At 37.2% G+C, this 25,848-nt stretch overlaps 1 protein-coding gene across 1 annotated transcript; it reads right to left on the reverse strand.

Moving 5' to 3' along the window:
• Window positions 1-13,480: 13,480 nt before the first annotated feature.
• Window positions 13,481-24,078, reverse strand: LOC108677973 (protein obstructor-E-like). Its single transcript, XM_018166295.2, has 6 exons — window positions 23,996-24,078; window positions 17,188-17,394; window positions 15,942-16,145; window positions 15,280-15,475; window positions 14,518-14,844; window positions 13,481-14,198 (listed from the first exon to the last, which is right to left on the reverse strand). The coding sequence occupies exons 1-6, from the start codon at window positions 24,039-24,041 to the stop codon at window positions 14,078-14,080; spliced, it is 1,101 nt and encodes a 366-aa protein (XP_018021784.1). The 5' UTR covers window positions 24,042-24,078; the 3' UTR covers window positions 13,481-14,077.
• Window positions 24,079-25,848: the final 1,770 nt, after the last annotated feature.

Consider the following 25,848-nt stretch of genomic DNA (forward strand, 5'->3'; position numbering starts at 1 on the left):
CATTATTGTTGATCATTGACATGATGACAACGATGGAAGTAAACTTCAGGATCCAAGAAATAAGAAAGTCTCTCTCATTTTAATGCATATTGTATCATCGGTAAATATGATTATAAATTTGACTGTCGCAACTAAGTATAATTTCTCGTAAAGTAAATAAATAAAAGAAACATGCAAATGGCCAACCGTCAATGCACAGACCGCGATATATCACGAATGTCTCTCCTTCCGCTGCTCTCGGTTAGGTTGTAAATTAAATTCCTGCATAATTCTGAACCCTATGAAGACCACCTAGCTACCATTACCATTTCGTTAACAAATCTTTTGTGATAATTAGGTATGGTCGAAAAAGAACTCCTCACAACTTGGTTCTTATAGTCAATATACTCGTACATACACGAGCCAATATTGTACGTAGTGCGCCACCGCGAATTTTCCCCAGTTTTCTTCGGAGTTGTTGAATAAATAATGCTGTCCGTGATGCATCTTAATGGGTGCTGTTACATAGCCGTTCGATGAAGATTTCTTAGGTATAATCTCGAGCAAATTCCCGACAATAACCATTTTCATGGATAAGAACTTGTTTCGCGCGACAATATCTAAGTCGCTGCTCGTAAAAAGCAGTTTGGTGCTGTAGCAAACTGAAGTAGTTATCAGACTTTTGCGTCTGTAACTATGATATTAAGAAGTCCGTAATATTAAAGTATGGAATATTAAAAATAACTTTGATCATCGCCAGTAGTCAGCATTCTTGTCGATTACGACTCTCATTTTTTTCTACGTAATCAGCAGCTGCAATACGGTGTCATGAACAATCTCATATTGGTATGATGAAAAAAAAATTAGTTTCTTATCAAACTCAAAGTCGTCATGCGCACCCTTTTGTATTAGTAGATTTTTTTGGATGCCGTTCCATGATCCTGGTATATTTCGCGACTGTTTTCAGGTAATTCATTTGAGTGAATTTCCAAGCAGAGTCAGGATCATGCGTGTCGGTAGCCGTGCACTATATAGAGTGGAGCGAAGAATTTTTTTGAAGATTCTTTATACGACTGTGAATTTTTCACATGAATACCTCTCCGATGAATCACTTTCAGAGTATTTTCCAATCAAACAATTTTCGGATTGTGGCAAAAACTGACTACAATGCATATAATTTTATTCAATTAAAACAAATTATAATTATATGCATTAAAATGCACGTAATTTCATTCATTTTTAAAATGAATAATTTTTTTTCAACGACTCCGCAGAAAATGAGAAGAACTCTCCGTTGCGTAATACAATATTAATATATATTGACTGACATCACAAACGTGAAGAAGACTTCTCAAACCAACTTTGATTTTTCTGAAATAGTTATAGGTACTTCAAATGGTTATCATATGGGGCGGTGGTTAGAAGATTGAGTATTGAGTTTCTCTGTCGACCTGATCACGCGATTTCGATAACAAAATGTTTAGGTTCTGAGCCTCTTACGATGACGGTACCATGATATTAGGCTGTTATTTTTTAGATAGGTGCACGAAAACTCAAGTAGTTCTATAATAATTTAACTTCCCACACAATGCCTACTGAGGACGAAAGATGCTATCAATCTAAGGAAGACTTCATCATTTTTTTGATCTCAATTTATTTCATCGTTGCTTTTTATGTCAGCGCTGAACAATAGTGTGTAATATACACTGCATTAGTTGGATGATAATTCTTCATTGTACATATATTCCTGATTTACTCTTCATTTTATTCATTGGAAACTAGCTGTAATACTCGGTCTCGTTGAGTCGGTATGATCGTGATCAGGGCCTATACTTGTAAAAAAAAGTTAAGAGATCGTAAGTTCATCAGCCAATCATTGACGGCCTTTCAAGCAAAATCCACCAATCACAGACAAGAAAATAGAGCGTAAGTACTTACGTTCACTTAGCGAGTTTTGTATGTATGGCCCCCGATGTTTATTTATGGAGCACGCTTGCCAAGTTCCTTAAGTTTAGAGAAATTAGTTGATAAAATTCAGTAGAATTATGCCAATTATGAATTTGAATTGAAATCTTGCAACGCGTGAATCTTTAGAATGATAAATGTTTCAGAAATGACGCATAAGTCCGCTGAATACTTATGTTCAGCAAAAGGTTCGTATCAATATAGCCTAGTTACGACTTTCAGTTAAATTTGTGTAATCAGCGTCTGTGAAAATCACAAGGTTTTATGGAACGTGAAAATATTAATTTACTGTGTCTTTTATCTCTGTAGACTATGATTACATACTGTGATAATCAAATGTAATGAAGCCATCATTTTTGTGTTTTTTAGTAAAAATAATCAAAATTCTTATTATAGGCGTGTCTTATTTCTCAAGATTCGATCGGGCAATGAAATTAGTAGGGAGAAAGACACTTCTTTGCAAAGTATCTCTACCAAAGATACGTCGCTTCTTTGAGCCTTAAAGTGGACTATTTTTTTGTGTTATGTCTGCATGTAGATAGTCAAATTATTTACCATCCTGAAGGATATAAATATTACGAAACAATTTCTGTAAGGATATATTACAAAAAATAGTTGAAATTTTTAGGCGTGATTGAGCGTTTTCTTGGTAAGGGTTCGATTGAGACGCTGCTTCGCACGCCTCAGCATCATATCCGGGACATATCAGCTTCAGAATCTGCCCGGTGATAAAGAGATACTCAGTTCATAATATTTCCTGGATTGTGCACTTCATTCACTTATACAATGCGTATAACAAACGCAAAAGCCGATTTTTTTTGGTACGTTACTGAAATTCATCAGAAAAATTACATTGCAATCGTACATGAAATGCAATGTAGAGCTTAATTAATACTCAGTATTAATTAAGTTACAAGCATTTATTACTGCCTCCAAATGCATATAAATATTTTTTTACAAAACATATCAAGTGAAATTATGGAAGCCTCTTTCGTAGCCTAGGTTTGATTTCATACGACGTAATTGGATTTAAATAATGCAGTGAGTTTGAATTTCGGGCATAAAAAGCGCTTGTACTAATTACCCTTTAGTTACTATTTAAAAGCCCACCTTCTGTAGGAGCGAGTGTTGAGGTATGATCGTCTGGGAGCACTGATGACCTGGGGGCGATAGTTGGGGACCGATGACACCAGCACGTACTTGTTGGGATTGAACTCAAGACTCGGACGCTCTGCGTAGATCGCAGGGTTACCGTTGCGGTCATATCCTACTTCCAGGCTCGGCCGTTCCTGGTAGAAACGGGGCGAGGCGAGCGACGCCGCAACCACTACGAGAAGAACGACCTGGCAAAAAAGGGTACAATTAGACGGTATTAACACATCTGCGCCGACCATCAAGGCCTGGCAACGAGGGTACAATAGATGATAGCTACACATTTATAGTACAATAGATGATAGCTACACATTTATAGTACAATATATGATATCTACACATTTTTAGTACAATAGATGATAGCTACACATTTGCGCCGACCATCACCGCTTGGTGGGAGCAAAGCAACCGTAATTCTTACACGCACCAAATTATACCCCATGGGGTACAATTTGGTGGGACGATGTCCATAACGGGTGGGACCATAACGATGAGAAAAGCCAGGTAACAGAGGGTACAATTAGGTGGTTACATAGCAACCATAACGATGAACAAAGCTTGGTAACAGAGGGTACAGCTAGGTGGTTTTAAAACAAAAAGACTGTCGCAAAACTGTTACTTGCATCTGATCTCGCTTGCATTCGTATTTTACAGTGAATGTACGCTCATTGATGTATTTTTTGAAATATAATACGTAATCTGCGTTGACTATGCACTTTCAACTATTTATTTGAGCACCGTTCCGCTTCTTTCTAAGATTTCCAAACAGTTGGAAGCAAACTAAGCTTCTTCTTAAAGTTTTTTTCTGAGGGAAAGGTTTTGAGGCAATACGGAATACAACTTAAATAAATCTATCAAAAATGTCAATATGAAAAATATATTTTATCATAAATATATTATCTGGCCATCATGAGTTTAAATATTTATGTTTTTTTGGGATTCTACGTTTCCACTCCTCAAAATAATCAATATTTACTTTGGATCTGTACTCACAAGGCTGAGGAACCTCATGTTGATGTCTTGTTGGAGGCGAATGGGCGAGCTGATGTTCTCGAACAGAGGCTAATGGCGAGGTGATGTCCTTTGGCTGTCCCTCCTCTTATTTATACCGCGATGCTCAGACTTAGAGCAGCCTTGAGTAATGCAGTAACTTGTACAGGACACCGACTCGGCAAGTTCTGCTCCTCGCCGGAGATCAGGGACTTTTTTCGTGCTACAAATAAAAATCGTCCTCTGAATTTAGTTCGTTGATGACTTACTTCAGTGTAAGAATAGAGGCGCTTATTATTAATTTTTAAAATTATTTGACTGATTAGAGGCTTTTTCGCCCGTATGTTTCCCTCCCTGTGCTTACCTAATGCTTCTCAAACGAAGTCTTAATTTTCAGTCAAAGGAAGTCCGCATTATCGAGATATTTGGAAAATTAACATAGTAGAACTTGGATGTTTGTTTGAGATAGAAAGAGTTAATAGCTTAGGCAATGGCCTCAACACATTACCGTTTTCACGAATATACTTCATCTTGGCTGTGTTCAACCGGATACGTTGAGTCTTTTTCAGAACGTGCTCAACTAAATTTTTTCTACAACTTGATGAAATTTGAATTCTATAAAAGTTAATTTTAATAAAATCTACAAAGAAGATACCGAAAGTGTTCATACGCAACTCTTCAAAAAGATGTGTGTGTTGCCAATAAGTGTTTGTTGCTATTTAAAAAAAAATAGGAAAAAGTGCGCAAATTTCCAAAATTAATGTTCAACAACAAAATTTAAGTAAAGCTGAAATAGTGCTTAAAAGAATCTGAAATCTATTAAAGTAAAACAAACACAAATGCATATTTACATATTTTTATGCAAAACTAGTAACAAAGCTTCAAAATGAGGCGAAGAAAATTGCACTAACGAAATTTCAAAGCTTTTGAATTGACAAGAGTCAAAATAAATCAAAGTAAAAAAGCATTCATAATTCCTTTGTTTACCTTCTTTTCCTGCAAGTGATCATTCCGGAGATGTTCCAGAAACTTCGATTCCAACAAAACAGTTCGTGGCAAGAAGCTGCAGTAAAAAATAAGTGGTCTAACTCCTATACAAACATTACAACATAAATGACATTTGTTTATCGTAATAGAACTGAAAGTAAACACTAATGTAATAAAAATCGAGTGCCAGATTTGTACACAATTGATATCCTGAGATTGGGCGTCGCAGGCAACGACAAGAGCGCAGTAAAGTCTTGAAAAATCACGAAGAGAAAAAAAGCCGTGAGGATTGATAGCCGCGGACCAGTTCACGAGGGTGGCCTTCAGGGGCGCTCTGGTAGGCTTTTTATGACCATTGTAATGTGACCACGCCGAACTTTAGCTATAGGGAGGCTCCTTCGAGGACTTAGGAGATCGCGGACACGCTAAATTGCTTACATAATAACCTTTGTTCTATTAGATTAAAAAAAATAATTTTGATTTATTTATTTTAAAAGTGGAAAGAAGTGCTACTGGTGTTTGATAGTAGAATTTCCTAGGAAGACTAAATATGGATGACAAGTGAATAAGTTTTGGGCCTAACACGTTAAAAACAATAATATGTAATGTATTGATACCGTAGAACATAAAATCTTCACTGCAAATAAAAAAACTCACTGAAAACGGTGCATTTAAACAGATTAAAATCATCAACATTACAGATTTGATTAAGAGTGATCCAGTTAGAAGAGCCTGATGCCAACTCCCTCGTACGCAAACCCAAGAAATTCTGGACAACTTGCAATATCATTTTCTTAAATGATATTAACCTAAACCCAGAATTAAAATCAGAACAGAAATTGTAATCTAGAAAATCGATGCTATGAAACTTAAGAAATGCTTTAAGTAAATGGTCAGAATAAATATAGTTAATTTTCATGGCAGAGAAATGAATTTGAATTCGAGAAAATATTTAGAGCCGTTCTAATAAGCACTGAACTTCGGAATATGTTATTTATTTACCCCTCCAGAAATATAATTCATGGAAGGCCGATTTAAATTGCTTCAACATCTCATTATCTTGGGGCGAATGATTTTTTCACACATGCAACAAACATGAGGTTCATCTAGCAAAATTATGAAGGATAATTTCCACTGTCACGTCCCTTCCCCTATAACACGGCAAAAAAAAGGGTCTTGATTCGGCGTAAAATGACAATTGTATTACATAAAAATGAGATCATATAACCAGTTTATCAATATTTTACGGCTAGAAGTTTGCATGAGTGCAACCTTAAGCCAAAAGTGAACTCATTTGTTAAATCTGTGATTTTGGGTATATATAGGAGGCAAGGCCGTGGAAATGAGACGTAGCGACAGGTCAGGAGAAGCCAAATGCAGGAGGATTCGTTGGGAAAGTGTTCAGCGATGCATTCTCACCTTCACTCAAAAGGGGGAGCCATTCCATACTCTTAGACGCTTTCGATAATTAATAAGTTGATGAGTTCTTACCCATCCTATGATAAAAATTAAGGTTTGTTTACATTTTAAATCATTGTTTTTTTTCCAGAGAAAAGAGAAGCACGGAAAGACACATATTAAACGTGACGCTGTAAGTAGATTTAATTTTCCTAGTCGCTGACGAAAGTAGAGCATTTTTTGCCCTTGTTGCAGCATATCAATATCAAGGACACGATGCCATTCCGTTCAAGGTTGCCTCTCGGAAACAACATCAAGGACGCAGGATCCATTGTACCCTTTAGTTTCTCCGTCAGCAGTTCGAGGAGCCCGAGTCTTACATATATTAGTTTTAAACCTGACATGCGAAATAAAGGTCACCGCAACTAGAGAAACTCTTAATGAAGATGTGAATTCGTATGGAAATTATATAGTGATAAATGTTTGAAAAATAATTTGTGCTTGATATTTCTACTTTCCTTATCAGGGTGTGGTGTCTGCATGATATACTTTTGCTCATTAAACGAGTTCTTGTCCAAGTCTAAGCACAGCAATCACCTTCGTTTTTACCCATCAAACCTGAAGCAAAAGTGAGGTGGGAACCGCACTGCACTGCCAAGGCCACATCGAGCAGCTGAAAAAGTGTCCTTCTGTCTCGGCTGCGGGCGGTCTATAGACAGGATAGTGAAATTCCTTCAAAGGGCGATCTTGTCGGCAAGTCTTCAATGCCACCGTGCAAAATAAAGCTGGTTTAATGCGCAATAATGCAACTGGCTGACCACCAACAGAACTTTAGTAGATATTAATAGACGAGAGCCAGACGTGAACATGAGAAAGCTTGAAATTTACACTCTGCCCCTGTGTGTAATTTTAGTAGCTCGGTAAAACACAATTTCAGTAGCTCGGTAAAACACCCTGTACATTTTCGCATAAAACAGAATTCGAATAAAAAATCTGGGCGTAATAAATTAAAAATTAAAAGTAATACAATCAATAGAAATGCAATGATAAAGGTCAAATAAAATAATCATATAATTAAAAACATTGTATATACACGTATTGTTACAACGTTTTCGCTAGTAAACAGCCCTGGATTGTTTGTGTGCATGCTTGATTTTAGGAAAACATGCCAAAATTTTCAACCTATTCACACAAGCTAAGAAAAACTTCACAATTGTTCGATTTAAATCAATTGGTCCATTGTTGACTCGACGAGTTCGATACAACCAGATTTCAAATGTAGATTTAAGGGCGTTAATTCGATCGTGAATGTTTATTACGCTAAACTCGAAGAATATATAAATTTTTTCTCTTGAGACCTCGTCCTGCACCAACTTTGAATTTGAAGAATCAAATAACTAGCACAAAATTAACAGCATATACATGTTGAAATAAAAAGAACAATGTGATAAATGAATGTGATATCGTCATAGAAAATTAAGGAGCACTTTTCTATAGTGTATGAATAACTGAATGCGTGACTCAATGCATGACTGAATGCATGACTGAAGTCATGACTGAATGCATAATTGAATGCATGACTGAATGCATGTCTGAATGATAAATGATATAGACTGTACACTCAGTAAACTCTCTACATTATTGGTTATCTTAATTGGTTATCTTAGATTAAAAGTCACTGGATGTTAATGAGCCCTTTAGCTCGTTATCTATTGTTAAGATTCCTCGGCGGTTCGAAAAGTTTTATATCACCTGCTTTACTAATATTTAATGGTTACTAAATAAAGCGTTGTTTGTAAACATTAATTTTATTTTCAACGATTGTGACCATACATGATCAAACTATCCCTGCAATTATTCAGTGTGCTGCTAAATGGTTAATGGCAGAATTTTGATGATAGAACAAGGCTTAATTTATGACTGGGTATGATGATTATTATTGAGCGAGATAAATTAAATTAATTAAAACATGAACCAAAGGAACTTCCGTGAGCGGAGTGAGACAAATCCGTCACGTCCAAATTGAGGTGATGAACCAAGGACAACTGCAGCGCAACCGCCCAAGTTTACTTTTTACTTTAAAAAATACGATGCCCTTGAACAAACAAGTTGATTAGGGCTAGTTAATTGGCTCCGAGTATTTGAGGACATATTTATATACGCTACTCCAATCAAATCTGATGAATTAAATTTTGTTAAAGTTAATATTTTCGTTATCATATATATAAGGCGACTGATAATCATTATCACTAGAATAATGCGATAAAATGTAAAATGTCCATGAAGTCAAATAAATTTGATAAGGTCTAAAATAAATCTCGGATCTTGTTAAGAATTATAGCACCCTATATAGTATATCCTTGTTAATAAAACGCCGTTTAATTTTTACATTGGATTGGAATTCTTAAAACAATGAATTTAAATAAACTTAACTTGTTTGTATTATTCATTAAATTAACCTTGTTAATAATACACACCTCAATAATGTTCTTGTTAAGACTGAATAAGCACCCCAGTAACGTCCGGGGGACTTATTCTTAACAATATCCTTAATCTCACACAAATGATTTCATTTCATATTCATAGTGTATCGATTCATTGAGGTGAACATCACAGTTTTACGTTCAAAGAATGCGAATATTCGCGCTAGTTTTTAGAACCTATTTCATTCACAATGGTTACGTAAGGGTATGAGACAGTCGCTAATATAAAAATAAGTGTTGAGTAATTCATTCTGGGGCATTTGAGAAATTTATTCATTCTTTGTAGCATATATAACCGTAAGGTTGGATCGTCGTATAAGAGTATTTGCGATAAATATGCGATCATATGAACTACGTTAGAATTTCTGGAGCGTGCGAAAACTTCTATTGCCCAAGTGAGACTTAAAACGATCAAAGTCCTGGAGAGACGAATGGATTGACCACCTTGGGCTGCAACATCTTGACCATTATAAATTGCCGGCCTTCCCAGCCGCCTGTGGTTTGTAATCTGAGGTATAAAATGTCGAAGCCTTGTAATCCTTGTGTAATATTCCTTCAGCCGTTGCCAAGGCTCCTTATCGATAGGGCAAGTCTAATGGCTGACCTTTATGCTCACTAGCACCGAGATAATTGATGTCACTTCAGCCGGGAGCGCATTTCGGCCCGTAATTCCTCACGTGGCCTTCTGCGTGGAGCCAAAAGTTCAGTTGTGGTAGCTCGTGCATTGTGTTTTTTTTCTGCATTCGTACAGCAGTGACTTGTGCTGACCTATCAGGACCGGCACCATCACTAGTTTGTTCCAGGCAAGGTAGAAGCTAAAAATATAGCGGTGACATTTACATAGTTGCAGGAAAGTTTTCAAGAAGCTTATCAGTTCATTAATATTGTGTATTAAAACCGCCATAAATTGCTCAATAGGAAGTGTCTACTAAAGTACAAAGCGACCAAAATGAGTAGATTCAAAATAAATATTTCAATTAGCATCGTGAAACTAAATAAATAATAAAAATTTACAACAAATAATATTTCGAAAATTCCGTACGATATTTTTATGGAAAACTATTAATCGGCTAGCTTCGTCGTCCGTTGAAAATCCTTGAATTTTAGTATGATCAATTAACTAAATTTAAATTTATATTATAGAGGAGATACCGAAAATTGTATTTACAAATGAAGGATAGAGTAGCAGGAAATAGTCACGAGCAGAAAAGGCTTCATCAGTTGGTGATTCGCTTAATTAATCGACTGATGGTCGACGCTCATATTACACCTCGTCATGGCCGGCTGGCAGTCCTGGGCAAGGGTTTACTGCACTATATTCTCGTTGTGCTGCAGTCCTACAATGGGGTGTATGCCAACGAAATCGACACTTTAACGTATCCAGTGAAACATCCAAACCTTATTTCATTAATTCTTAGTTAATTGGCATTCAATTAACCCTCTACCTCCTGACATGAGTAACCGGAGCAATATTGTTACAAAAGTCTACCCAAAAAGAATACGTTGCTAGTGATCGCGAAATGACTTGCACTGATGGTTGCCGCCACGTACGACAACTTTAAAATGTTCTCTGTTGCGTACAAACGTCCTCAGTTTGCTAAGGTCAATAGTTTACGTATAATTTAATTTGAAAGTTATGTTTCCGGAGAGTGAATACGGCGGTATAGGGTTAAGACATTGTCATTCGCATGAGACATACGAGTATAGTGTGTTTTTATGATTGCTTCACAGCTGCTGCATGCAACCCTGCATAGAGCAATATGTATATGCCAGGCAGAGGTATAACATGCATTCACGACACTCTCGCCATATTTTATTATCATAACTATATATATTCTCAGCTTTGCGACTAACAAAATTATTGTTCAAGGACTTAACGGAATTTCGATTTTTATCGATGAAATTTACAAGCACTCCGGCCCAAGAAAACTGACGACTAGCAGTTTTTGCTGGGGTAACTAAAGAGTACTACCGCTCTCGTAATATATGCAGAAAGTTCCTACCGTGCTCAGAAAATCTAATTACGGTGGCATCAGCTATAGTTTTAGTGCGCTTGAACTTATTGCGTTGATGATGGGCTTATGGCTAGCAACTACTATAACTACTAGGCTCTGCGAGAAATAATTATTGGCGCCATAATTCCTGTGAGATCGAGGTGCAGAAACGGATCGAGGTTGCGGTACGCGGTATTTTATAACATATTGAAAATAAGAGAGCTATTATCTTGCGTACATTAGTACAGAGCAGTACACCAGCATAATTGAACACACTCTATGGATGAGAACTGAGTGAAGTTGGTCGGTGGATAACAGGTGAACACGAATAAGTAAGACGAATTGAAATGAAAATTTTGAATGGGCCAGGTATGATGAAGGTATTGATGGATGATTAGTATTCGCTGATTGATCTAACATCTAGATTTTCTTGAAATGCTTCCGATATCTCAAAAATTTTTCCTGCCGTGCTATGAATCGTCATGTTCGATATGTCCCCTGGCTTTCCCATAGAACAATAGGAGCTAATTCTAGGGAAAAGCCAGAATAGATAAGTTTCCGCTAAGATTTTTTTCGTCATCTTATAAAGATCATTTTATATATTCTCTGCTGCATACCAGTTACTTTAAAAAAAATTACGCAAATAATATATATAAAATAAAACATTTTAATAAGACCTCTCTCTGATTGTATATTCAAATAATTTCATGCACCACTGATCAAATCTTTTTCATATTATTATGAGGAAATGTCATAAGACAATATACGGCTGTTAGTAAGTCACCGGGAAGATTCCTTGTAGTGTAATAATAAAGAGTTCATGGACGGAAGTAAGGTATATATTTAACTTCTAAGTGGCCGAACACTCGACCACTCAAAAGAAATGTTTTATACAGACCTGTTTGATTCTGCGTGGAAGAAAGCGTGAGAGCTTTCGCATAAAATCTCGATGATGATGTTAGTGTTTTATTATAGACTTGGGCGAATTTCCCAGCACTCGATACGTATCAAAGATTTCCTCGTAAGACATAGTTACTGCACAGAATAATTACCATAGTGTGTCGAGTGCTTCATCAATAAATCTTACAATCGGCTCTATTCTTGCCAATTTATGACATAGGCACGTAAAAAGTAGTTAAAAATTCTATTAACTGCAACGTACCCAATTAACAGAATTTAAGTACAAAAAAGTCCTCGAAGTACGAGGAGATTGAGTACATTCCATTCTCGTAACTCACTTCAAACTTATATACTCGACATAATGGTTATCTGAAGGTTTAATGTCACGGAATTACAAGATATGTGAAATTTTATGGGGGTAAGATTTAACTTTTTTTTCGTTGTGAACATTAGAGCGTACAAGCGACACTTTGCATGTATACGTAAAAAAAGGGGCTCTGCATATTCTAAGTCGACCGCCTCCTAAAAATGTGAGCTTTTTATATCTAACGGATAAAAGTCGACTTTCGATATAATTTTCAAGCACCCCAGCCAGAGAATACAGATGACAAGCAGTTGTTGTTAGGGGTAACTGACGTGTATTTCTTCTCGCAATTTTCGAAGTAAGTTCCGTGCTTAGAGCATTAGGCTGCGATGGATGGCATCAGTTATATTTTTAGTGAGCTGACGTTCATCACGTACACTAAGGCTATCAATTTCTGCCGAGAGAACCTGCTATCTGGATATTGAACATCGTCAATATAGTATGAATAATATAGTAGGACAATATAGTACGTAGGGAATGTAATTCTTGCATTGAAGAAGTAATCTAGTTCCCTAAATAAAAATGCTAGATAACGGATCAACATGTACTTCAAATTACGTTGAATCATGTTACGGATCCGTAGTTCGTCTAGGCCTTTATTATTCTTCATCGTAGGAGAATGATGCCGCAGAACCAGTGAAGCGTATCTAAATGCAAGTCGATGAATTGTTCCTTAAAGAATCCATAGATATTTCAGTGTCTCCTACGCTGAAATTATATTTCCTAGACAGTGTCTCCTAGATACATTTGAAACACTCATAGACTCAAGCTAAAGCTTATCGACGAAACAAATTTATAAAAATCCAGCATAACCGCATTCCAAAGCCAATAGTAATTACACTCGGATTTCTACAGGAAAAAATAAAATTTTTCTCCGAATTTCTTTGTATAATTCTGTTGTTTATAACAAAATGTAGCTGTTGTATTTAGCGTACATTAAATGTTTGCCTGTATGCTCTAAATTATTGTACTGGCTTGTAATATTTTGTTGAATAATGCTCGTAAAACTATTTAAAGAAGATTTTAAATATAATTGGTTGACATTATGAGACTTTTCGTGCTGATATTGTAGAGATGAAGACACTTATTAGACCAACACAGACCGCTGAAATAAAACTTTACAACTATTAAAAAAACAAATTACTTTCCTTAAATTGAACATAATTTACTCATCTGATGAATTTAATTTCCTAGCTAGGTCAAAAACTTATTTTCGTTCAAAAATATCGGTCTCGAAGTTACTAACGGGCGAAAAAATACAACCAATATACTCGTACTATTTTATTTTTATTTATTTCTTTAATTTTAAAATTGTCTTGATGCGTTTCAGAATTGGCGAGCCATTGGTGTTTAAAGATATTTCAGTCCCCCATTTAAATGCAAATTTACACTTTCGAACGCTCAGGATGAGCCAAATCGTCTTTTTTTGGCTGATCAAAGGCACGAGAGGCATCCGTTCAGTCGAATAATACAAAATAACTCACGAATAACCCGAAATTGTAATTTTTACGAATTTTAAAATTATTTTATTTCAGTAATAATTTTATGGCCAATATTCGCCTGCTAAGAGAGGAAAGAGAAGCACATTTCAACGTGTAACAGCAAACAACTGAAAATGCTGTGCAATAAGCACAGGAAATTTTTATAAAATACAAAACAATCACATATAAAAACAATCACATTGTAGGATTGTGTACACTAGACTTTTTGTAAGATATTTCGTCGAATAGAGCAGAAATAGATTCATTTCTCAGCGAAATTTGTCCCTTGAAACATGAAACAGATCAATTTTAACCCCGTGCATTATTATTCACTTGCTAATACTTCCGCGTGTCTTCTAACAGCAGGACTGAGGAGAGGGGAGCTTAGGCTGCTGGGGTGGCAGCGGCGCCCGCAGTCTCGGGGTATTCGTCGTAATATACGTAGTCCTCCTCGGGCGCCGGCGTGGTGGTCGTGGTGGTTGTGGTAGCCGCACGGGAGGGGGCCCTAGTCGACACAGGGTCATTTTGAAAATCAAAATTCTGGACTCTACACAAAACATCCTGATAAAACTATTCCTGTCACATGGATGCATAACTTTATAACGCCATGAAGAAAAAACAATATTGTTGGCCTTATCTTGCGAGGTCAGCTTAGTTAGAGTCGCTCTTATTTTGGAAGAGATTGTTTAGTTAATTTCCGATAACTGTAGTCACCACTCTCTGACTTCTTGGAGTGAAATACATTCGGTTGATAGATGGTAAGAATGGCTCGTTTAAATCATTCCTAGCAGTAGAAATTGTTCTTAAAATCCGTATCTACACACCTGAGGGACGGTCTCCGGGTGCGCGCAGGCTTTGCTTCCTGCGCGCTACCGGCGGCGCGAACCTTGTCCCCAGCGTCGGGAAGTTTGGGACCCTCGATGGGGGTGACGATCTTGGGTCGTTCAGCTGTCTCGACGAGCGGTCGTCTGCGTCTGACGCCGTCGGACGCGGCCAGGGCTGAGCTCGAGGGCTTCACGCGGACGCGTTTGGCCACTTGCGGCACATCAAAGCCTGATGCGATCGCCGCCTGCATGATGTCGGGTGACGGCACGCCGGAGTCGCCCAGGCTTGCGAAGTACTCCGTGAAGTAGTCGAAGTAGTAGTCAGAACTGTAGGTGTGGTCACGAGTCTTATTATATATAACATTGCTAATCATAATATTTTGGCAAAATATTATGAAATATTTTGGCAAAATATTTTGGTTTAGGCATTTTGCAATGTGGTATAAGTTCTCTAATCTTATAACGTAGAAGAACCCATTGGCCTTAGGTGAGTACAAGTAACGAACGATTCCGATGGTTTGAAGGTAATTACTCAGCTGTAAATGTGTACACTCAAACCACTAATACACTGGTCAAAGCATTTGTTAATTCAATCAAATGATTATGCATTATGCGGGTTTTGATTGAACGATAAAACAACTATTGGAGATATAATTTGTATTATATCCAATTTATGCTCAGAAGAATTTAAAAAAAATATCTCCAGAATTTCAGTTAACTTTGGGCAATTTGAAATTGGAATTTTAATATTTATTAACTGACCACTCGGGGACTTCCTTCGGTGTATCGCATGCAGCAATTTTCGAGTTGAAGACTTGGCCGAAGTTGCAGCCGTTGCGGCGCGGCGTCTTGCCGTTGATGCACACGTAGAAATATTGGCAGTCTTCAGGGTCTGCGTAGCGAGGATGTGCCACCGCCTCGATGCTCGGCACGGACGGACATGTGAAGTTCACCACGTCTGTACATGAGAATATTTATTAATTTCTCTGTAGCGTAATTATACGATGATGCACGCACCTTTCCACTGCATTGAATTCAGTATTCAATATTCAGGGACTCAATATTCCCTGAATATTTATATTTTAATATAGAATTTAATATTTAATAATAGAATATTTGATATTTAAGGGACTTGAATATTCAGGGACTCGATCAGCAGAATCCCTGAAAATTCGAAGTTTCTTTCAATTACCGACATGCAAGACCTAAATTTTTTCTAAATAAACTTTCGAAACTTTTACAACTTTGAAACGTGATAAATTTAATGACTTTCTTTTTGCTACAAAATTTCAGGCTCACTTTTTGACCTTAAAATATGTTAGTTAAAAATTTTCGTTTCAACCAATATACGAATACGACTGAATTTACATAAATAATACCATAAATCCTGAAAAAATTTCAAACCTTTTAAAATTCTGACTTACTGCCGGACTTGCAGTCGTCGGTCCGTCCTGCCTCGTCGGGCCAGACGCACGTGCCGGTCTTCAGCGAGAAGACAAGGGACTCCGGGCACGTGAGGTGACTGCCTTCACCCTTCGCGCAGAAGTAGAACTCGTCGCAGCGGCCTGGCTCGGGGTGCGCGAAGTAACCGTTGGCGCGCGGGCAAAACTCCGTCGACTGCGCCGGCTCTGCAGGATGTGTTATTACGGTAATATTTTCTCCTATATAGTTATAAACTCCAATACCTTGAGGGTCGTTACATACATACACTAGTATAGTTATACACTCCAATACCTTGGGGGTCGTTACATATATACATACACTAGTATAGTTATAAACTACAATATAGTTATACACTCCAATATAATTATACACTCCAGTATAGTTATACACTCTAATATGTTATACACTCCAATAAAGTTATACACTCCAATATAGATATACACTCCATAAGTTATACACTCCAGTATAGATAAACACTCCAATATAGTCATACACTCCCATATAGTTATACACTCCAATATAGTTATACACTCCATAAGTTATACACTCCAGTTTAGATATACACTCCAATATAGTCATACACTCCCATATAGTTATACACTCCAAGAGCTATAGTTATACACTTGTGAAAGACTGAAGTACAACATTGTAAGACTTTGAAGCTGATGTTTAGATCTAATTTGTAGAAAGTTTATGGTAAGAACTCCGCATAATCAAAAAGCTGATATGATTAAGATAGTTAACGAGTATAAGCAAAGATTTTTAAAGCGAATACCAAGAAAAGCATTTAAGTAAAGTATTAAAAAAATTTATTTCATTGCATTGAAAGTGTGCGATGAGCTTATCAGTATGAGAGGCAGAGTATAGGCGATTGAACAGCAAAACGACAATAATTTAATCTAGTAAATTGTGTCTAAATTGAGTCGCTAGAATCATTTTTTGAAGGCGGATACTGAGTGACACGGAGCTTCTAAAGTATTTTTGGAAGAAAAACTTATTTTCAGACTTTAAAATGCGATCAAGTGATAAATGTACATGAAAATTTTCAAGAACAGCTCATATTGGAAAATAAAGACTGAAGGAGAGATTTGTTTGCCTTTTGTAATGAACGAGAAAATTTCATTGATGAAAACAACCGTCGACAAAAATTCGTAACTCGTGTTGAATTTGTGTTTAAGAGACGCAAAAAGCAATCAAAGCAATCAAAGCAGCATGCACGCAACTCACGTAATTCTGGCCGGTCAACACAGTCAATTTGGTAAATGTAGTCGCACTTCTCGACACGATGGTTGAGGTCATTGAAGGCCATGCCATCGGGGCAGAGTTTCTCCGTCAGCACGTTATCAATGCACTCGTAGTACTTGTCGCACTGCAGCGAGTCCGCGAAATACCCGTCCGAGATCGGACAGTCCGACACGACATCTTGGGCACCCACTGTAAAAAATACAAATATTATTTGGAGAATTTTATTCTATTAATTTGAGAGATACGCAGTTTGCACTCGCAATGAAAAAATAAATTGTTGTGACGCTAATATGTTTGAATGCTAGGCACGTTATAGTTTAGTGTCTCACTTAAGATTTATTGAAACATGATCGAACTTTGAGCCTAAACAAGTAAATATGGATACATTACGTCATCACCTAGAATGCAAAATATATTTGTGAACACGTATCGGGTCTTCTTCCTTAGTGTTGCGAGCCACAGAGCCCATGAATGTCAATATCAATATATGTATTTCGAAACACTTTCGAAAATATTTTATACTTCACAGAAAATACGGCGTTGTAGAGTCAGCAATTCGGAATTTTTGTTAAACTGTAGGTGTCGCTCCTAAAAATTGTCTCCGTATGTGTACAACATGCAAAAAATATTAGTTTATTCAAATTTGAAGTGGTTGTCACTTAAATGCCCTGAATCCTAAGAGAACAGAAAATCCATGAAACTACATTGAGCATGAAAATAAACATTAAATCAATAAAAAATAACATTAAAACCAAATATTGCTTCATTAGTGGAAATAATTATTTTAAACACTGGTATTATCAGGTTATCATTTTAAGTTTGCCATAAACCTCACCAACTTGTGCCAGGCGATAATCATTCAAATATACCTAAAAAATCAAAGATTTGCTGAAATAATATAGAAATGATTTAAGTAACTGTCTTCAATCAGTTTTGTTTCATTTAAGGTGAATACTTGACATTTTCAGCGTGTCCATCCAACGAAGCCATGACAACAACAAACTTACCTTTCCTCTTCACTTCAATGCAAGCAAGCACCACACAGTACACCCATTGTCACGTACAAACTATAGAAGCTACCCTGTCTTGTAGCTACACGGCAAGCAAACAAAAGTTAGCGCAAGGAGGAAGTAGAACGTGAAAACTGAAAGTAGCCTTGAGGAACGGTTTAAGGATTCGACTCTTGAAGGCACCTGAGAATGTCGCATTGCCTACGCCCAGCTGCTCAGTAAAACGGTCACACGCGATAAAAAATGAGATCGCAACTTTCAATATCTTGTGTATCAGAATGGGGTTGTAATGGTGTTAGTCGTGGCTGTGTATGCATTTGGAAATAGATCGTATACGCATTTCCAGGCCTACATATCTCTTGAAGATTTATGGAAGAAAAATAAAGGATTCCTATAGGAAAGATGCCCATAAGATCTTCATTGAAGACGACGCTGTTTTTTGAAGACGACGGAATGTTTTTTCAGGATTAATACGCCGTAACTCGCGGGTGCGGAAAAGAAAGGTTTCCAGTCAAAAGATGTCCGGGGAACTAAAGTGTGAGGTCATTATGTGTGTAAAAAGGGTGTCACTCATCAATGTGTGCCACAAGGATGCGAGTCACGATCATGTGTCACTCATCCTAATGGGACAACGTGATTTTTCGGCGTCTGCGGGTATAAAAAACAGATTTATTCTTCTTCATTCTCAGGTTTCTGCTTCATTCATTCAGATTTCTGCTTAAAGTTTTACGACTTTGAAATTTAAAGCCAAGAATGAAAGCAAGATTTCGTGCGTTAAGTTGTTTTTCGAACATTTTTTCAAAATTTATGAGGTTTCATTGCTAGTACATAATAATTACGGCAGATAATTTTACATAAATAAAAAATTTTATATGTGAGTAATGCTGAACCTAAAAATAATGGCTAGTCAAAAGATTTTTTTTTTTTAATTGCTTCAACTACCCATTTAGCAGTTTGAATTGTTGTAAAATCAGGTCGAAGCAAATGGCTCTGTTGGTTCTCTGTTCCAAATCTTTCATGTATGAGCTTCGTTATTATCTTGATATGAATGCAATATTACAGAATATTTTGTATTCTATGTCATTGAAACAAGTAATTTTTTAAAGCAAAATATTCAGAGTTTCCAACATTACATAATTAACTAAGAAAGAAGAATGAATAAAGGAAGTTGAAAAATGAATTCACTTATAACAAACTCCTTCTTTGATTTGTCTCGACTAATTTTCATGTACCTTTAATTGTATTGGCCCATATAAAACTCTGACGCAACAAAAATATCAATTGTGAAGGTTATTCTAGTTTAGATTAACCTTTACAGAGCACAACAAGTGTCAAATAACTGAGAGACACGTTTATCTGCAGCCGCCTTAAGACCACCCAACTTCTCGACGAGAGGTTGAAATTCTGCGTATGCGTGCAACCAAACGTCGGTTGCCGCAGTGCTTTTCCCCGCGACATTTACTTGAAAACATTCACTGACAACCGTGGCATTCTTAACCACGTCGCGACCTTTGTAAGCTGGAAAAGGAAAGCTTCCTGCCTAAGAAACACAAGTACGGCTCTATGCAAAACTATACAGGAGTGGACTCATCTTATACAACGTGACAACGTCGCATGTTTTGGTAACAAAATTCACAAATTTGCCTTGGCAGAATCACCAAAGAATTGAATATGGATTTATTCGAACGAAATTTTGACACCCACAAATCATGCTGAGTAAAAAAACTCGAACAAGAAGTAACTAAATCAGCGTATGATACGCTAAAATAACCTCAATTCCATACTAAATTTCCTCATAAGTCACGAAAAATATTTCGTCATATACGTAGCTGTATTTGGGAAGAGCCAATTGTTTCTCAGTACGATGCATTCCCAGAACTTGCTGCTTCGTGTTGAGAGTTGGGAAAAAAATCGCCTTCGAGGAGAAACAATGAGCGTCGGTTGTAGCAAGCCGTCCAAAGCCAAAAGCAATTTAGGGACGTGTAAATGCTCTCTGCAGTGATGCTAAATGTTTTTAGATATTAAATTTACTTTTCAGTTCAATCAGTTAAACCTCAGATTCCTTTATTTCCTCTATCATTTGCATGAACGAATTCTAGATAAAATGACTCGTTTTACCAATTGTTTCCTGGCTGAGTTCTAAGAAAATGTCGTCATCTCCATGCAGACGGCCTCGTATAGGTGAGTTGTATGTACATGAATGTCCGATTGCAACACATAATAGAATGCCAGCTTCTGTAAATGGAAACATCCTTCTTCATGAAGGTCAATTTCATGTGATATTAAATAAAGCGATGTCAGTTCTCGGAGCAGACGATGGTGCGAAGGTCAGCAACATATGCGTAATAAGCGGCATACTTTACATAGCTTTACGTCTGACACTAGTGTGACCATGGTTGAATTAATACACTATATTAATTCAACCATGAGTGTGACGACAGCTGAAACTTTATCCACGTGCCCGGCTGTCAACATCGCTGTATCATCATGCAAGCTGTAATCAAATTTTACGGAGAAGAGAGGCGGCTGGATCGACTCGAAATTCGAGCTGTAAGGCCAGCGACGGTCGCATCGGAAGAAGAAAACAATTTGCTACGAAAAGGAGAGTAAATACTATAATATGTGTCTAGATTATACGTGTACATCTTGCCTAGGAAAAAGTGTAATAAAATTGCCATCTGATATTTGGAATTGCTTTCACTTCCTTATAGATGCATCTGCATAACTCCTCACTGCGTCTGTTGCAAGGAGTTTTGATATTCAATAGCTTTTGGTAATTAGTTTAGCAGTCTGAGTGGGTTAGTCATATAATATTTCACGCTTACTGCATGTCTAACGCGAGAAGAGCTTAAGTTGTAATTGTAAGGCCCATGTACTGCAGAAGCTTCATAGTTTATGTAGCTGAGCGCATCACATCAAATTGTGAAATTACTATTCAATTTTGACCCTTGGAATAAGAGAAATAGAAATTAGGGTCAGGCTAGAAGCCAAAGACGAGCAGTAGAAATTTTCAATCAATGAATTACTGTGGATGTATAAAATTTAAATGATACATCACAGAGCTTGATTTTTGCTTCTTGTGCAAGCATCTGAAGGCGAAACTTGGAGTTCCAAATAAGAGTGATCAACCTGATCATCCCTGTAAACATGGTTGGAACTTTCGCGAGAAAATATCAGAGGTTTTATTTGAATGCATCAATTATAGAATTTATTTGTTATTGCTGACAACTGCATTCTTGCAATCCATGCCTTTGCTCTATCACTCGAGCGACGCAAGTCTTCTAATTCTAGTTTGAAGACATTAAGCATTTCAACGGCAACTCGCGTTAACCGGTCTACAGGAACGAACAGAATCGGCGAAGTTTAGTATTTGCAACCAAGATATATGGTGCATTGAACCTACGGTCATTGAGGTGCGGCTCTAGTCAGCTCACATGGTCACGTAGGAAAAGGATCTTGAAGGGATATTTAGAACAAAAGCATGTTGTGCACCCACGAAATCTGCATGCGCAAAGCTAACGTCAAACTCAGCGAATTCGATCGTTGTCGGTTGTGAGCTCAACGCGATCGATATATGTTTATCAATGGGATTATGGAGCTCCTTCTCGTATTGAAGAAAAAATTTCTTTCGAATATATGCATATTTTGCATATTTTCCTTGAATAATTAATATGTATTCCAAATGAACAATTTAACCCTCTATCAACCCACATACAAGTAAACTTTTGAAAAACCAAACTTTTATTTTTTATTTAATGAAGATGATTTGTAGGGTACAAATAAAATCACATTTGAAGTCACAATTCCTTAAACTACTTCCTCCCTATCACATTATGTGAGGCTGAAAACAACGTGGAGAAAGTGATTGCAAAACCTGAGAGGTTCGGCCCAGCGTGTGTTTCGTTTCGCTTAAAATTACTTTCGTTGTTTCGTTTTCATGAAGTAAAGATCAGATCGCAGATCAAAATTTATCGCTGGATTTATTCTTATAGTATAATATTAAGAATTACATCCTGTTAAGGGAATTAAACTTTCAGAAATCTTTAGGAACAAATGTGCAAGTGAACTTTCCTATTTCGCGTTCACGGCCCAGAGGCGAGGTGAGGCCTCCTATCGCTGCTATCGACAACGCGCGTTTTCTTTCCTGGCCTCAGTGAAAAGTCGTTTCTCTTTTATACGCTGATGGAAATATAATATTCCGTATACGAGCTGCGCAGAAGTGATTTTCTTCCAAGCCCTGGCAGAAAGTTACATCCCCCGACGCCCAATATGGAGGGAAGAAAAATGCTCTCTCTACCCAATGACAACAGAGGGCCAAATATGGACAGCTCCCGTTTGCTGAGCACAACTTGAAATAGGACATATAAACAAATAAAATATTTATGGAGTCTAATTCCGTGATTTTCAGAACGCTAAAAGTTTTATTTCCAAGTATACGACAATTTTTTATGATATTGGAGCTTCTGAAATGATTTTCCGAAATGAATAAAATGATCATGCCGAAAAACTTCCTAAATCACAGGAAAATAATTATTTGCTATATTGCACGATTTTTTATCAAGACTAAATTAATTATTTCAGACTAAATTAATGTAAAAACCTACTACGATGCGTACGGCATAACACCTAATTAAACTGGTCTCACGCAACAGCATTTTTCTGCAAAAAATTACCGAATTTTCGCAGAATCGCTCGAATTTTGAGGAGTTATTAGGCAAAGAAGGTTAAGTGACTGCCTGAATCAGCGACTTTGATTGCACTTGGAAAGTAGGATGCACCATCATCAATTATCCTCTTCTGTTTAGAGAGTTGGATGCCCTATAAGTAGTTATCCTCCATCATAATTAGAGTTGGACGGGCCTTAAGTAGTTATCCTCATTTTAATTACAAGTGAAATATCGATTGCTAATATACTGTGTTTTGTAGCCGTAAACTTGATAATCGCTGTTTCTAATTATTATTGAACGTCAACGAGAAAAGTCAATATTACTCCACAGAATAATTGCCAATTTTTTTAATAATAGCATGTAATAAATGATAAGAAACAGCTTCTATTAATAAGCATCAACGTCGATGTTCAAATTGCACTGACCATATGAAGTGCTGGTAATTAACCGCTTTACCATATAATATATTCTACAGGAAATTTCAAGTGAAATAGACGCGTTTTTATTCAAGAATCTCATCAGTCTGGATGAGGTTTGTTTGTAAAAGTTGGAAAGGGTCTTCAAAATTTTAATTGAAAAAATTTATTTTACTTGACTATTGATTTTTTAGTTATTTTTATTCTTAAATTTTTAATGGAAATAATAGTAACGATCGAGTTATGCATATCCAACGAGTTGTTTATTACTTATTCCTTCTCATAAGTTTTGAAGAAATCGTTGTATTTAATATCCATTGATACTCCATATATAGTCGAAAAGTAGTATAATTTCAGCTTGAATCGAAGCGAATGCTCTAAGAATGTAAAAGAATGCTTCAAAATATATGGTAGCCTTCATATATACTATCACTGATCTTAAAATTGATTGACCTTTAAGATCTCATAAGAAATACGTGCAGAATTTCCTTACAAAGAAACACGTTTAATGGGAGGTGACAAAATCGCTGTGCAAAAATTCTGTGAGGAAATTTTCGGTGGTGACTGAAGAAATTGTGTAATGGCTCCTTTAGTGAAATGTACTTCGTATGATTTTTATTAACTCAGATTAGAATATTTATTTGGCTGCATGATGCTGTGGAATTGTTACATGTTTTATGAGTGCTATCGTACTTACCAGACACTACGGAGAGAGCGATGATCACCAACACGTACGACGCCATGTTGACCACTGACGGTAGCCTGCAGTGAAGCTGACCTGGAGTTGCCAGATGCTTCAGTTCGTCAACTTCCCTGCAGCTTCATTACTCCACAGTCCCAAATAGATTGATTCATCGATTAGAAATTAAAATTCAATCATGTGTTATAAGCGATCGTGGCCTGATACCACATAAACATTGAATACATTTTCTTGGAGAAAGCCGATTGCGAATGTTTCAGCCCAAAAATTTATTGGAATTGTATAAATAATTGTTATTCTAAAATGAAAGATGTGCAAACCAATTTGTTTTGTATGACTTACGAACAAACGTATTACTTTGATCCCTTGATATAACCTCCTTTTGTCCAGAAGTAGACCACGTGCTCGGATCTCTAGGGCCACGATATATTTTTTCTCATATCGTTTGCTCTTTAGGAAACCTTCACAAAACAACTTTCACAATATGCAAGCTTTTATCTCTAGTCCCTGCGAATAGCTTCTTCTTCGCCTACATCCTTCATCCCTTCACTTAGCAGAGGGCGATGGCGAAAACAACGAAATAGGACTTTAGTCCGCGCTGTTGTATGTTGTGGAATGAGACTAGTATTGGTAAAAGTAAGCTTAGTACTTGGATTCTAATTAATATTGATTCAAGTGTTGCGCATGTTAATCATTTGATCTTTTTGCTTGGTTTCTGATGTTCATTTATATTTCCTAATACTAATTGTGTTTTTGTTTCATGAGTGCTCCTTAATTCGACAGGTGGAAGACATTGAGGTTAAACCGAATTTTGAGAAAAAAATAGGCTTATACATACTACACCTTTCACTATATATTACTTTTGTAAACTGATATATTATTATTTTTCTGTGATTACTATATTTATTGCTTTATTTTTAATTAACCAAATAACGCTCACCTCGATCGCAACCCACGGTCACCACCAAAAAGATCTACATAAAAATAATCGAAATTACCCATAGCATTATGCACCATCAATATGAAATACCGGGCCATAGTAGTTAGCGGTCATCTCGCATTATTACACGAGATATTTTCGAGATGTCGTACACCACAAAACCATTACCATCAGGGCATCAACATCATCACACTCTCACTTTTCTCGAAAACGCCATTGCTAATGATCTCACCTTAATCTTCACCACCGCAGCCACTCACCACCTTCACTACTCGCCACTACTCACCATACATTTCAACCCAACTACTCACCGCCTTCACTACTCGCCTCTCCCAAACACCATAGATATTCACCTTATCTCACTCACCACACCACCAAACCACCCACCACCATCACTACTCGTCACTCACCTCTCCCAAACACCATAGATATTCACCTTATCTCACTCACCACACCACTAACCACCATTACAACTCGCCACTCACCTCTCCCTAACCCCAAAAATATTCACTTTACCTCACTCAGCACACCACCACACCATTCACCACCATCACCAGTAGCCGCTCACCTCTCCCTAACCCCCAAAAATATTCACCGAACCTCACTCACCAAACCACTCACCACCATCACTACTCGTCACTCACCTCTCCCTAACCCCAAAAATATTCACCTTACCTCACTCACCACACCACCACACCACTCCCCACCATCACCAGCCGCTCACCTCTCCCTAACCCCAAAATATTCACCTTACCTCACTCACCACACCACCAAACCACTCACCACCATCACTACTCGCCACTCACCTCTCCATAACCCCAAAAATGTTCACCTTACCTCACTCACCATACCACCACACCACTCCCCACCATCACCACCACAGGGGAAGGCAGAGGCCGGCGCTGAGGGC

This window comes from Hyalella azteca, unplaced genomic scaffold (genome assembly GCF_000764305.2).
Source record: "Hyalella azteca isolate HAZT.00-mixed unplaced genomic scaffold, Hazt_2.0.2 contig8251, whole genome shotgun sequence".
Classification (NCBI taxonomy): domain Eukaryota; kingdom Metazoa; phylum Arthropoda; class Malacostraca; order Amphipoda; family Hyalellidae; genus Hyalella; species Hyalella azteca.

Bases quoted from the DNA above. Each gene is read 5' to 3' on its own strand.
- LOC108677973 (XM_018166295.2), bottom strand. From the start codon at position 24,041: ATGGCGTCGTACGTGTTGGTGATCATCGCTCTCTCCGTAGTGTCTG. The intron at 17,395-23,995 runs GTAAGTACGATA...TATTTTTTACAG, and splicing joins CGCTCTCTCCGTAGTGTCTG to TGGGTGCCCAAGATGTCGTG. The intron at 14,199-14,517 runs GTGTGTAGATAC...TGTGTCGACTAG, and splicing joins ACCCGGAGACCGTCCCTCAG to GGCCCCCTCCCGTGCGGCTA.